Here is a 14,260-nt window from a genome sequence, read left to right on the forward strand (position 1 = left end):
AGTCCAGAATTGGTACTCTTTAGATTTTAGAATAAAACTAGCTTCGTAAGTAGGTAACTGGAAATTCTATCCTTTGTGAATGTGAGGAAACCAACGGATGGGTATTACATAAAATAAAACAAAAGTTATAATTTGTACTCCTATATTCTTGCTTTTTTTTTAATATTTGTAGGTAGGCACCTAAATAGTTAATTAAAATAATTTTATTAATTGCATTTTTTGTTTTATACAATAGCAAATATGTATATTAAATTTTAATAATAAAAATTTTTAAAATGTAAAATATTTACATGATTTCAATAATTTTATTGTAAAATAATGAAGGTAACAATAAAATAACTTTGTATTATGAATAATAATTATAGGTTCTTACACTAATTAATTTTATTTTTAATAATAAATTAATTATTTTAAGATATTTATTTAAAATATAATATTTCTTTTGTCAAATTTTGATGATTATTCAGTTGAAAATTTGTGTAGTAATAGGTATCAACATCTTACTTCTTTCTTCTCCATCCAGGTGCTGGTGCATTCGGAAAATATTTATCTGATGGTCTATATTTCCATTGTGAACATAATTCATCTGACATTGATTTATTGTATCCCATTCTAAATATTAATTTAAAAAAATAAAATATTATTTTATTTTTGTTAATTATTTAATTATCTTTGTAGTTTGTTGAAAGAAATATTTGATTTTAAAATGGAAGGAATACAGGGGACAGGCTATTGAGACATTTTGATATAAAATTTTTAATCTAACGCACTGCGAATAATTGATTTCTTTTGGCCAACTTAGCGCAATAAAATTTCTAGTCAGTAGTGTTCTAATTAATTTGTACAACTCGCAAAAATACTATTGGCAAAATACTATTGGCAAGTATTCAAAAATATTCTAGGAATAATGAAAAATTATAATGGGTAGCTGCTAATAAAATAAGGGGGTTTTCGTTTATTCAGTTCTAGAATAGTTCTAACTTTTAGTACATTGGAAAATTCATGCTACACTACACTAAATAATACACTAAAAAATATAGATCGTTCGGAAATTACTGCCTGCAATAAAATGCGTTCGGTAATTCAATCTGCAAAAAAAGAAATGTTAGAAATGTAGCGTAGACCTCTAATATAAATTTTGCCACTGCCTCATGAAATCTCTTTTTTGTTTTTAAATTCAAAATTCAAAAAATATTTTAAATTTCAGAACGGCAGATTCAGATATTGAAGTTTTATTAAAGTTTTCTTTAAGTTTTCAAATCTTTTTAAAATTTCTTTATTTTGCAGTAAATTGGATTGGAAGGCGAAAAATATTGGGGTAGAATTTCATAAACAATGTCATTTCTGTTATTTTTGAACGACTGATTATTTAGAAGTTTCAGAATTTTTAGGCTGCGTAAACAAAAAAAAAACTTAGCAAAACAGTTTTTGCATACTGTTTAATGCTCCGACTTATAAATTTTACTTCTAATGTAGAACTTTCAGGGCAGTGTGCGAAACGAAAATGAAAATCCCATAATAAAAATATTCGTTTTTAAAAAAAAGATCGTTTTCATTGGTTCTAGGGTGTCCTTTTTACTCGTAGTCTTCAAACTACTAGTTTAAGGCTACTTTTGACAAGAAAACATTTACAAACTTTATAAGAAGGCATTTTTGATTTTAAAAATTTATAAGAAATTAAGAATTATTTAAAAAAAAAAGTAAACAAATAAATAAATAAAAACAAACTATAAAATAATATTTTTAAACAAAATTTTTATTTTTTTTTTTTTTTAATTATAAATTTTTAAACAAAACTGCAATAATATACTGCAAAAAAAAATTAAAACTAAAAATTTTGAGGAAAAAAACATAGCTAATTACAATTTAATTAAATTTAAACTTAAAAATAATTTAATAAAATTACAATTTAATCACAATTATTAATACTTAAGTTTATTTAATTTTAAAAATTATTTTATAAAAGCAAATATAATGTAAGAATAAAAGAAATTAAATAAATATCTACAAAACCATAAAAAATCACTAGGAATATTAAATGGGGGGAGAATGAAAAAATTAACCTTAGCATTGCCATTTTAAGCTTTTTGCAAAAATATTTTAAGTGAGCTCAAAAAAAATAAAGAAGTTAAGAACTAATTTTATGGTTAATTTTATTGTTATGAACTGTTTTTGCCCAAAGTTCTGGTATTTTAGTCTGGTAAAAAGTAAATACGGAAAATACTGGGTGCTCTGATTCTCCCCTAACCCTCTTTAATTTATTATTTTTGAAAAATAATTTTGTTTTATATTTTTTGCAGCAAATTTGAATTAAATAACAAATTTTGTATATAAAATTCAATATTTACTAGATTTAAAATTCTACAAAGCCTTGGAATTTTAATTATTATTAGAAACAGTGTAGATTATGAATAGAAATCTGAAATATTTGTAAAAAAATGTGTTTAGCTCGTAATATTAATTATACATATTAGTAATTAAAAATATTATTTAAAATTATTCCTAAACTATTTGGAATTTATTAAATTATAAATTTAAGTAAAATGGTAAAATTTTACTTAAAATCGAAATTTATGTTATTACATATATAATTTATTTTTTATTGTAATACTTTGTGATTGTAGATTGTAAACGCGGGGTAACAATGCACTGCGACCACGTAAAGGATTTATTTCACCCCCCGTCTCTCGAGTGCGAGGCGTGGCCCTACAGGACCCCGCTCAAGATTTACTCACAATACTTTATGATAATACACGAATTATTTAATTTAATTAAAAATAATTGGAACATGAATAGGGTTAAATAAGTAAAAATTTATAAATTTAAAGCCATTTATAGAGTAAAGATTAGACGAAAGTCATCGTCTTTAACTAAATTTCTTACATTATTATTCAAGTGATTTTAAGGAATTAATTTTTAAAATAAACTATTCAATTATCATTTCGAGATTTTCTTATCAAATTATTTTAGTTCCTGTTAATTTTATATTGAAATTATTTTGTCTTACATTTTATGTAATATTTAATAAAGCTAAAAATTATGTCGATTTAAACTGGTTAATCTATTTATACGAGTAGCTAACTAAGTTGATTATATGTATAATAATTTTGATTATTTTTTTGTTCTTGCTGTTGTTCATAATTAAAATAATTTTCATAATTTCTTTTTTGTTTATTATCAAAAAATTTTAAAATATCTTTTAATGATAAATTTCTCATTTCACGAAAAAAACTACCAACAACAAAACCAATTGATGCTAATCTTATACCAATTCTTGATGGTATTGCATCAAATATTGAATTTTCTTCACTCCATTGTCTATTATCATAATAAAATGAATTTTCAATTGCTGGTGTATTATCAATTGATCTTGCTTGAATTATTTTAATTGGATTTATTGATGATCCTGATGGATTTATTTGACCATTTGATATTAAATTTATATTTGTTACTGTTGATGGTAATATAGTAGGTTTTATTTCATTAATTGATAATGATTTTATATTATCATTATTAATATTATCAATACGTGAATTAAAAATTTTATTTTTATAATAAAAATGTTTATTTAAATTTAATAATCTTGTTAAAAATTTGATTTTTTTAGGTATATAAAATTTTGCTCTTTTAAATACCATCGGACATAATAAATTATTATCATCAATATTTATTGGTAAAGATAATGTTGTTGTTGGCAATGATGATGTTGTTAATGTTGGTGATGATGATAAAATTGAATTTATTTGATATCTAATATCATTTTGTGTATCTAACCTTTGATATATTGTACATGGATTACGTTCACGAAAACATGTTATTTGTACAACATTAAAGAAAACAGCACCCAATGTATTTGCAACTTCTACAAAAAAAAAAAAAAAACAAATATTATAACTAATTTGGATTTTTAAAAATATGAGTACGTACCTGTATTAACTGCTTGTAAACAACGTCGAAATTTAGCATCACAATCACAATGTGATCTTGTAAATGTACCAGTATTACATAAACCACGACGACATTCACCAGGTGTTAAAGTTTCTGGGCATAAATCATGTTCACGACAACATTTATCCTCTTCAGTATATCGTCCAAGATCATTATAATCATTTGCCATATTTCCTAAATGAATATAAAAAGAAAGAAATGAGTGAATTTATAAATGGAATGCAATTATTTCAATGGACAAAATTGAGAAATTTCGATAATAATCTGATGTCGGTCATACGGAACATTGAAATTTTCAATGTTTTATTTAAAATTTTCGAAATTTTATTAATGAACCCCAAAAATACTATCGAAACTTTTGTTTCATATAAAAACAATATTTTCTTTTTCAGGAAATAAAAAATTAACCTTCCTTAAAAATACAAAATTAGTAAAATTTTCTTTAAATTATTAAAAAACTCTATTCAATATAGCAAACAATTAAATTTTATTGCAAACTTTTTTATTTATTTTTAACACCTTCAAGATATTGTATTGGCCAAAAATAGTTAAATTAACTAGTTAGTAAATTGTAACCTCATATCTTTGATAATTTTATAAATCAACATAAAATATCTTATACCTAACTATATGTTAGGCTCAATTAGTAACTAAATACATAAATGCTTATATACGTACAATAAGTCTGCCTTTTTTTTTGAAGTAAGCACATAATTTTAATATTTTCAATATTACATAACTAAAATTAAAGTATTAATGAAAAGAACAAATTCAAATGTTTATTTTAAAAATTAGTGAAAATTAAATTAAAAAAAAAAAAAAATTTTTACAATATCTTATACCATTTTAGGTATTAGAAGAAGTTGGCCCCAAAAATTATTAGTTTAACTACAAAATACAATGTTAACCGCATGTAAATTGAGTAAACATAAGTTAAAAATTTATTTGATTTTTTGAATATTTTGTTGATTTTCTTTTTTCATTTACTCATCTTTTCCAAATTGAAAATATCTATGATTTTTTTATTGTTGAAACATAATGTATACAAGTAAATAGAATTTGGGATTAAAACAACATTAAATACAAAAAGAAAAAAATTTTACGCAAATACCAATGACCTTTACTTTTTAAACATAACAAATCATCATTCAAGCATTCATTTTCCTTTCATTTGATGTGTAAACTTTTGCATCTTCTCAAAAATTATATATAAGTAAATAATTAAATAAAATTAAAAAATCAGCAAATTTTCAAAAAAATATAGAAGATTTTTAATTTTTTTTCTTTTTTGGTATTTTGTAATTTATTTCTTTTTTAACTATAATTGAAAATTATAGAACTAAAAGTGATTATAATTTCAATAGGGTCATCTGAAGTACAAATATACGAACATGTAGACCAGGAGTTTGACTTATGGTACTTGGAATTATAAAATTCATAGATTACTTATTGTATTTATAAAATTTTAAAGTTATTTGATATTAACATTACAATTACCGGAGAACTTAATTATTTGGGGTTACTGTATTTAGGAGGAAGAATAAGAAGGATTTTTCAAAGAGGAAGCATTTTGATTTTTAATTCTTTTTCACTAGAATTCAGAGCATTGCATTATATAGTCATTACTTTTAAGAATATTTAAATTACAGAAATTCATAATTAAAAATTAGTGATCTTTATAATTAAAAATTACTATTTAAATTTAGTGTGGTCCAAGCTATTTCGAACAAATTTTTTAATTAGGTATTGATTGAGGAATTCAGCAGATCTAAAATGTAGATTTAAATTCATTTTGATTTATTCAATTTAATTAATTCAATTAACATTAGAACAATTCAATACAATTTCAATTACTGACTAAATCAAATTGACGTAAAATTTGTCTTTTGGTAGAAAACCTTTTTATTATTCGAAATTTTTATTTTGTATGTCCATGACTTGCAATCTAAATCTAATTTGTTCAATTGTTTTTAATACATTATATAATTAAATATTTAAATAAATTCTACATAAATTTAAATAATATTAATTCAGTTTTTTTGTATAGTTCTTTAATTTAAATTTTATTAATATTTTTGTTTTATGTATGCATAATGTGTACATCAGTTTCAATTGTAAATTCTCATTCCTAAAATTTACAAAGCAATAAAATATCACTGTATTTAGGATTTAGGATTTAGGATCACTGTATCTAGGAATTGTGATACACTGAATTTACTCAATTATAAATATATAACATTCTTATGAAATCCAAGTTATTAAATTCAGAATAACATTTGTAGGTCATTAGTTTTGTATTGCAAAAATAAATTTTTAAAATAAAAATGTTCAACTTCTCGCCTACAAAATTAATTTTTAAAAATGAATAAATTTTAATTTAATTTCTAAATTCCTACACCACCACATTTTAAAGTTAAGGTAAAAATGAAATCCAAAATTATTTTCTTACAACAAAGAAAAATCTCAAATTTGTACAAAGTTTCCAAAAAGTTAATGAAAATTTTAAAGATGATAATTTGAAATTTACACGAATATTTTTCATGTTTTTTTTTCTGTTTATTTGTCAATTGAAAATTTTGCAATAAGTTACGAAAATGAAAAAGAAAATGAAAAAAAATTTTCCGCGATTTTTTTTTTTAAATTACTTATTTTTACTTTTAATTTTATTTGTACGCACGCCCTTTATTGTTAATTTTCTATTGTGTTATTTGAGGATACAAAATGATTGATGTTTTGGTGTGTTTTAATTGTTGATGTTTATTGATAAACCCAAGACGACGATGATGATAATGCTTTAAAGATATTACTGATATGATTACTACAAAATATTTACCACAAAATAATTGAGAAATTCAAATTTATAAAATGAATTTTATTTTTGCTTTTGTTTTTACATTAATCCTAATTTGGTTAAAGGTTGTACAAAAAATAATAAATTCAATGGTTATTATTGTTATTTTGTAAACAGATTATTATTAAATTTTTATATAACAAAATACTCTAGATATAAAATTTTTAAGAAACAACAAAAGATCTACTTTCAATTGACAAAAATTTGAAAGAATACCTACATTAGATATTCAAAGATTAATTATTATATGGTTGTAAAAAAATTCAATTCATAATTTTTCTTATTTGTTTGTTCATTTCTTAATTTTTAAAATCCCCACACTCATATACACAAACTCATATACACAAAAAATTCATTAATTAGAATTAAAAAAAAAAAAAGGGTAAAAATATTCAAATTGTATATAAGAAGAAGAATTGAATTTTAAATTTTTTGTGTAATGCCAAAATATTGTAAATTTGTAAATTTTTACTTATAAAATTTTAAAGAACCTTGAATTAATTTGTTATACATAATTGTAAATTAAATAAAAATTTGATTGTTTGAAAAATGTTGAAAGTGTACAAAATTAAATCTAAAAATATATTTAAAGAAAAATGTTGTTAATAATTGGAAAATGGGGTGCAATATCAAGGGTAACGAATAAATGTAATAAATTGGCAAGTAAAAATTTAAGAGTAATATTAATTTGCAACCTGGCAGTGGTTATGGCAGCGGCCCTTTAACCGAAACGTCTCAAACAGGTTCAAACCCCGGTCAGGTCACTATAAAAAATTATATTCAATATTATTATAACTTAATATACAATACTAATAAATATTATACAAGTAATTTTCAAATATTCATAATATTCGATTTAAAAAAGCTAAGAAAAATAAGCAGTAAATATTAATAAACTGAAATATTTAATACAAATAAAAACTACGGTAGGCTAATCACCTACCTAGATAACCCTCTATGACTATATGAAACTAGGGTATGATATCATGCACTAGCCTCATGCTCCTCCTAGGAGTGAAGAATGAAAAAAAAAACTTAATTTGCAACAATATTGTTAAATTATTATTATTGAATAGAAATGATTTATGTGAAATATTTGGAATTTGAAATAGTCATCAGTTTCATAAAGCATTAGAATAATTTTAAATTTAATTAATATATTTAAATTCAATAATATTTCAAAATTAAGAATTAATAAAAATTTTATAAATTTTTAGGTTTTCTTTACACCGTGGGAAGTGTAAAATCTATTGTGCTCAAATTTTGTATGAAGAAACAAAATTCCGGGATAACCATATTCTACCAATATGTTAACAGAAGCTGTTACGATCACTTTTGTAAGTACTCCCATAGTATGTCCAGATATAGACACCATCAATCAAAAATGTATAATATTATTATTTTATAATTATCTCCAGCTATACGGCCATTAGATTATATTAATTTTATTTTATATAATTTATTCAATAGTTCACCTTGAATTTAATTTATTGCAATTATTGTAAATTTATTACTTATTTATATTTATTTACTATAATAAATCAATTTTTGATCTTGATTTTAACACTTAAAATACCGTTATAATCTCTAATAAATTACCTACTGATTAATCAAGTAAATGGATCAGAAATCACAATATAAATCTCTTTAATAATAAATTATAAACTTTTTTTTTTTTGATATTTTATGTTTACCTTAAGAAATACAAAAGAAAATACAAATTTTTTTTTTTGGAGCGATTTGTTTTTGCAAAATTTCACTATCATATAGAATTTTATTATCGAAAATTAAACAAAAAAATTTATATTTAATTTTTATACCATAATGTTGTGTTTAAGCATCATTTTACATATTGTATTTCATGAACAATAAATGTTTAGGTATCTATAATAATTTAAGAATCGAGGTCAACTATAATAGGTTAACAAAATATCAAAATTGACTGCACCCACCTAATATTGAAAATAATAGCTAACATAAGAAAATTTACTTAGTTCAATATACAATAAACTGTTTACAGTAAAACCTAATAGTTTTGATCCATCATATTAATATTGTGGTATTAAATAGAGAAATAGACAAATTTTAAAACTGTTAGGTTGACAACAAAATTTTGTGTCTCATTTTAAATAAAATATTACTTATTTAATCTGGTTCTATGCCAAATTACTTTGCAATTGCACTAGATGAAATTGAAATAAGTGGATATTTAACTGTCCATGATACATGATCATATTTAAAACTGATACTTCAAATTGGCTGCAACTTTAACAAATTCATATCATAAAATGCAAATTGCAATATCTTAAATGCTTCATAAATCTAATGTAATTTTGTCCATTTCTACATATACTTTGTAATTAATTGAGCAAAAATATTAATAAATCGCTCCTAATGTGTTATTGTGTATGTTGTTAATTAAAGTAAACACGAAATAGAAATATGTATATATTATGACAGAAATTTCTCGACGCCAATCCAATATATGGAATCCCTCAAAACTTTATAGTATAGGAATACAAAATCTACTGTAACTATTGATATTATGTTGTTATATTAAAAATGGTCTTTAGTTTGAGATTTTACTGTATAAAAAATGATGAATTAAATTGCAATTTAACCAAAAAAATATTGCAATAATATTAAAAATTTATTTAATAAACAGTCAACCTACGTCCATACACAAAATTATTAAAAATGTTAAAAAGTCATAGAGTTGTCTTACCATTATTATACATAATAGTGCATATACATACATAGATGCAGAATATTCAAACATATTAATTGAAATGTTAAAAAATTCTTGAAGTTTTACACTTATCTTAAGATTTTAATTTTTCATGTATGAAATTTTTTCATTCAAAATTTAATAAAGATCTAAAGTTTGTTTTAGCATAAAATTGTTGTACAACTAATCAAGATGTTCTAATCAAATAATTTAAAACAAAAAACCATTGTGGCTTTAATTAAACCATAAATAGTGATAAGCCAATTAAATTTTCATTGGGTATAATTGTTTAGCATTGATAATTTTTAATTTATTTTTATTTTATCTAAAGAAATTGAGTATTTTTTATTGAATAGGAACTAATATGGTAGTGATTGAGAATTTATTCAATTAAATTAGATTAAAAAAAAACATTAATAATTTATTAAATAACATCATTTTTTAAATTTTAGAAATAACTTGCAAAAAAGGGGGTTCATGTAGCTGATTCGGAATGAAAAAAAGCTCTATTTCTTATAAGAAAATACTTAAAACTTGTGCTATGTTACAATTTCCGGAATTTGGGGTGAAATTAAAGCTATTTTCAAATATGTTTCAAACAGAACCAGAGTTTGTAGAACTTTTCGAAACGTTTTCAACAATATGCAACACGATCGCTATTATTTAATGTTTTTAAGATCCTTAATTGAACTACCATAAACATTTCTTGGGTTCAGTTAGTTTGTTATATTTAGTTTATAGGAAGTGTCCCTTCAACTTAGCTGATGCTCAATTGCAATAGAGTTTCGCGTACATTTGTAGTCATCTGTATCAACAAGCACTTTATCAATATGAATTAGGGTGGATTTATAATCAAATGCGTATATCTTTTACAATGATAATAACCGATAAACGGATGAATATTTTTAGTTAAAATAACAATTTAATCCTGAAAAATAATATATTCGATTTCACGGGCACCAAAAATATTATTCTTATAAAATAATTTATTTTAAAAATTGTAACTAACCCGGTCCACACCATTTTGTTCCCGGATATATAAAACCAAGACCACCTTGAAATGATTCTGATCTAATACCATTACTTGATGTATCTTGACAAACATTTTCTAATGCAATCACTGATTCTTGTGGTATTTGACGTACTTTTGTTGGATCAGCTGATAAAAGCATACGTTGTATATCACCTCTTTAAAAATATAATTAATAGTAAAAGAAATTCACAAAAAAAATTTTAGAAATTTTAATATAAAAAAATTTTTTTTGTTTACCTATCATGATGAACTTTACAAAATGGAGGCCTCGATGATAATTCAATCATACGTGACATTGTAAAATCAGCAATTAAAACTGCTGATGAATTTACATCGTCTGGTGTTGTAAATAAAATTAATATTAATGCTAAGGTTATGGTCATTGTTAAAGATGATTTTGTGGTCATCTGAAAATAAAATAAGAAATAAATGAATAAAATTATGAATTAATAAAGTTATAAAGAAGCAGATCAATTTTTTTTTTTTTTTTTGAAAAAGTGTTAAGAAAAATTATTGATTCTGTTGTGATATAACGCACGTATATAATTCAATATTGCTGTGTAATATAAGAAAGAGAAAAGAGATGATAAAGTTAATCTGTTTGGGATAAGGTTGATTTTGGCGGGAATAATTAAAATCACTTAAAATTTTGTAAAAATTCAAATTTTCGAACAATATACTTGGAAGTTAAGAAATTTTGAGTTATTTTTGAGAAGGAAATTAAATATAAAGAAATAAATTTTTACAAAATAAAGCAAAATGATCCTGAATTCCGTTCTGTCTTAGTAACATTGGAATATAGAATACCAAGGGCAAAAAAAAGAAATCATATCTGCCTGTTTTATTGTGTACCTGTATGGAAGTGTTTTGCATCAAAACAGAAAACTTGACATAAAAATCTTGTATTCAATCAGTAAATCACAATTGTTATTCATTGTTTTATGGACAATATCTTATGAGAACCATTTTACAATACAATTTTATTTCAATTTCATATTAAAAACCTAACATGCAATGGTTGTATAAAATATAAGATGAATTTAATTTAGACGAGCTTTCATTTTTATTGTTTAATCTGTTTTTGTATAAAATCGTTTCTTTAAAATTTAAATAAATTAAAATTTATTTTCAAAAAATTTTCTTCTATATTAAAAAAAAAAACAAAAAATTTCCCACAATTCACTAAATTGGAGCACACGTACCTTATTATCTTGCGAAAATGTAAGTGAGATTGTAATTTATAACGTGTGTCTGTATAATTTATATTTTTTTTTTATTATACTGGTGATTGAAAAAGTGAATTTAATTTAGTGATAAATTTAGAAAATAAAATATTTTATAAAAGTTTTGTTTTTTTATTGTTTTAGGTTGCTGGCACTTTATCTATGAGCACTTTTAATCTTCTTATACATGGTAAATGAATGCATACACAATATGAGAAAATTAAATGTAAAAATAATAACAAATTTTATTTTGAATATTTTTTTTTTGCGAAAAGACTATAATTAATTTTAAAACTTTGTAAAAATTTATTTAGTATCATTTATTTTTAAGATATACATATGTAAAAAATGCATAAAAATAGAATGTAAAAATGTGGGTTAAAATTTAATTTTAATATTGTTTAAATTTTAGCATATTCACTTTATATATACGATGAGAATTTTTAGTTGATTATAAATGGGTATTTGTTTGTGATATTTTTACACATAATTAATTTGTTAGTGACAATATCATGGCACGTTACCAATTTATAGTAAAATATTTATTGTAAACTATTTATAATATTTCCGTAATTTTCTTAAAAATTAGGTTAATTATTAAATATTCCCATGGGTGGTTTGGTTAACAATTAACAACCCTCATTGGATTTAAATTTTGAAAAGACGCAAAATTTTGCAAACTTTAGTAGACTTGAAAAATTTGTACATATATATGATTTATATGCTCTTGTTACAAACAACAAGAACCTATTTTGATTTAATTAAAAATTCTAATTTTCTATAATTAAATAATTAATTGGTTAACGAAGTTCGATTAATTTCGGAATTATGGGAAAATAATGGGACAATTTTTTAATTTTTTTTCAAATAATTAAGTTTCAAGTATTCTACTAGCTTAATATTGTACAGAGTAACTAAAATTATTTAAATAATTTAATAGAAATTATTAAAATTATAAGAATTGAATAGAAAATTATTAAAATTATTTTACAATTATTGTACAATTACTTATTTAACGTTTTAAATTAACTAATTAATTTTATAAAATATTTCTGTACATATTTGAATTTATTCTCTATTTTAATGGCACTATCGTTTAATTGTCAAAAATTTTCTAAAATCCCAAATATTCATATCTTAAATCTAATAAACACGATATTTTTAAAATTATTGAATATTTTCAAAAATAATGCCTTGATATTTTCCATATTCTGATTATGGACAAATAACAGTCTAGTAAACAAATAATTGTATCCAGGTGTATAACATATTCAATTACGCCGATTTATATATAGGAAGGGGGGAGTAGAAACGAATCCAATTACGCACAATATTATTCCATAAGATGATTAAATTTTATTATTTAATTTGGAAATTAATGTCAATCACCTTAATTTTAAAATTTGTTAAGTTAAAATTTACTAATTTAGTTTTAAATCGTGTATAACATTATTTTCATATACAAGACTGCAATCTATTTATAATCTATAGCCAAGTACTCCAGAATTTACTGAAGAATTAAATTCCTAATTAAAAGTAGTGCACTAATATTAATTAAAAGGGTCTTTGTATTAAATCTTATACCTCATAACTTCTTAAATAATTTGATTAAACAACACTAATTTTAGTATCTTTTTTTATAAATAATTAATAATAATTGAATTAATTTGAGGGTAATTTAAATAAAAAAAAAAACTAAGTTTCTTTTTGATTCCTCTGAACAAATTATTTCTTTATTAAACAATTTTGTTGGCTTAGTTTTCTTGTATACTGAAAATGAAAATATTTACAAATAAAATTTTTGTACCTTCAATCTATTGTAATTTTTGTTTTTTTTTTTGTAGAGGAATATTGTAATTACAAGAAAATTTCATCATCATTATAATTTGAAATGAAAAACCACGTAGACACATAAGAAAATACCTTAAATTTTTGTTTTTTTTCTGTCTTACCTTTTTAATCTCTTTGATTTCTTGGTTCGGTTTCAAAATACAAAAAAAACTAAACTTTTATCAATACTAAAATCTTCAATTTTTTAAATGGAAATTTTCTTTTTGTTAAAAAATTTTTCAAAACATGATCGGTATATAGAAGATGGGAGTGAAATAAGTAATTTGATAAAGAAAAAAAATCGCCAGAAAGCGTTTTTTATATAAGTACTAAAGCTTTTGTTACTTAAAAATTGCATTGTTTACATGTTACCTAAATAGATATATAAGGTACCAGTACATTAATTTAAGAGTGGTTTTAAATTCTCGCTTTCATTCTTGTTTTATATCTAAGCCTCTAGTTATAGATGTAGCTGCATTTACGTTTATACTGAAATTATTTGCGCTCAAGAGAATTATTTTCAATATTAATATTAGACCAATTTATTTTAGTGTAGATTTTGGATATAAAGGTAGGAATAAAATTTTAAATATGGTACTATAAGAAAGAAAAGAAACTTAATTTAATTTTGTAAAAGAAGCTTGAAC

The 14,260-nt window shown here is 22.4% G+C and overlaps 1 protein-coding gene across 1 annotated transcript in view; it reads right to left on the bottom strand.

Annotated features, from left to right (window-relative positions):
- Nucleotides 1-222: 222 nt before the first annotated feature.
- Nucleotides 223-14,260, bottom strand: part of LOC129607707 (phospholipase A2 phaiodactylipin) — a 29,439-nt gene continuing 15,401 nt past the window's right edge. The window contains exons 2-6 of the mRNA XM_055518868.1: nucleotides 10,798-10,967; nucleotides 10,537-10,715; nucleotides 3,928-4,122; nucleotides 3,775-3,862; nucleotides 223-612 (exon numbers count right to left, since the gene is read on the bottom strand). Coding sequence (XP_055374843.1) covers nucleotides 501-612; nucleotides 3,775-3,862; nucleotides 3,928-4,122; nucleotides 10,537-10,715; nucleotides 10,798-10,967 — 744 coding nt within the window. The 3' untranslated portion in view covers nucleotides 223-500. The remainder of the gene's footprint in view (nucleotides 613-3,774; nucleotides 3,863-3,927; nucleotides 4,123-10,536; nucleotides 10,716-10,797; nucleotides 10,968-14,260) is intronic.

The sequence above is a fragment of the Condylostylus longicornis genome, unplaced genomic scaffold (genome assembly GCF_029603195.1).
Source record: "Condylostylus longicornis isolate FDR11 unplaced genomic scaffold, ASM2960319v2 ptg000028l, whole genome shotgun sequence".
NCBI lineage: Eukaryota > Metazoa > Arthropoda > Insecta > Diptera > Dolichopodidae > Condylostylus > Condylostylus longicornis.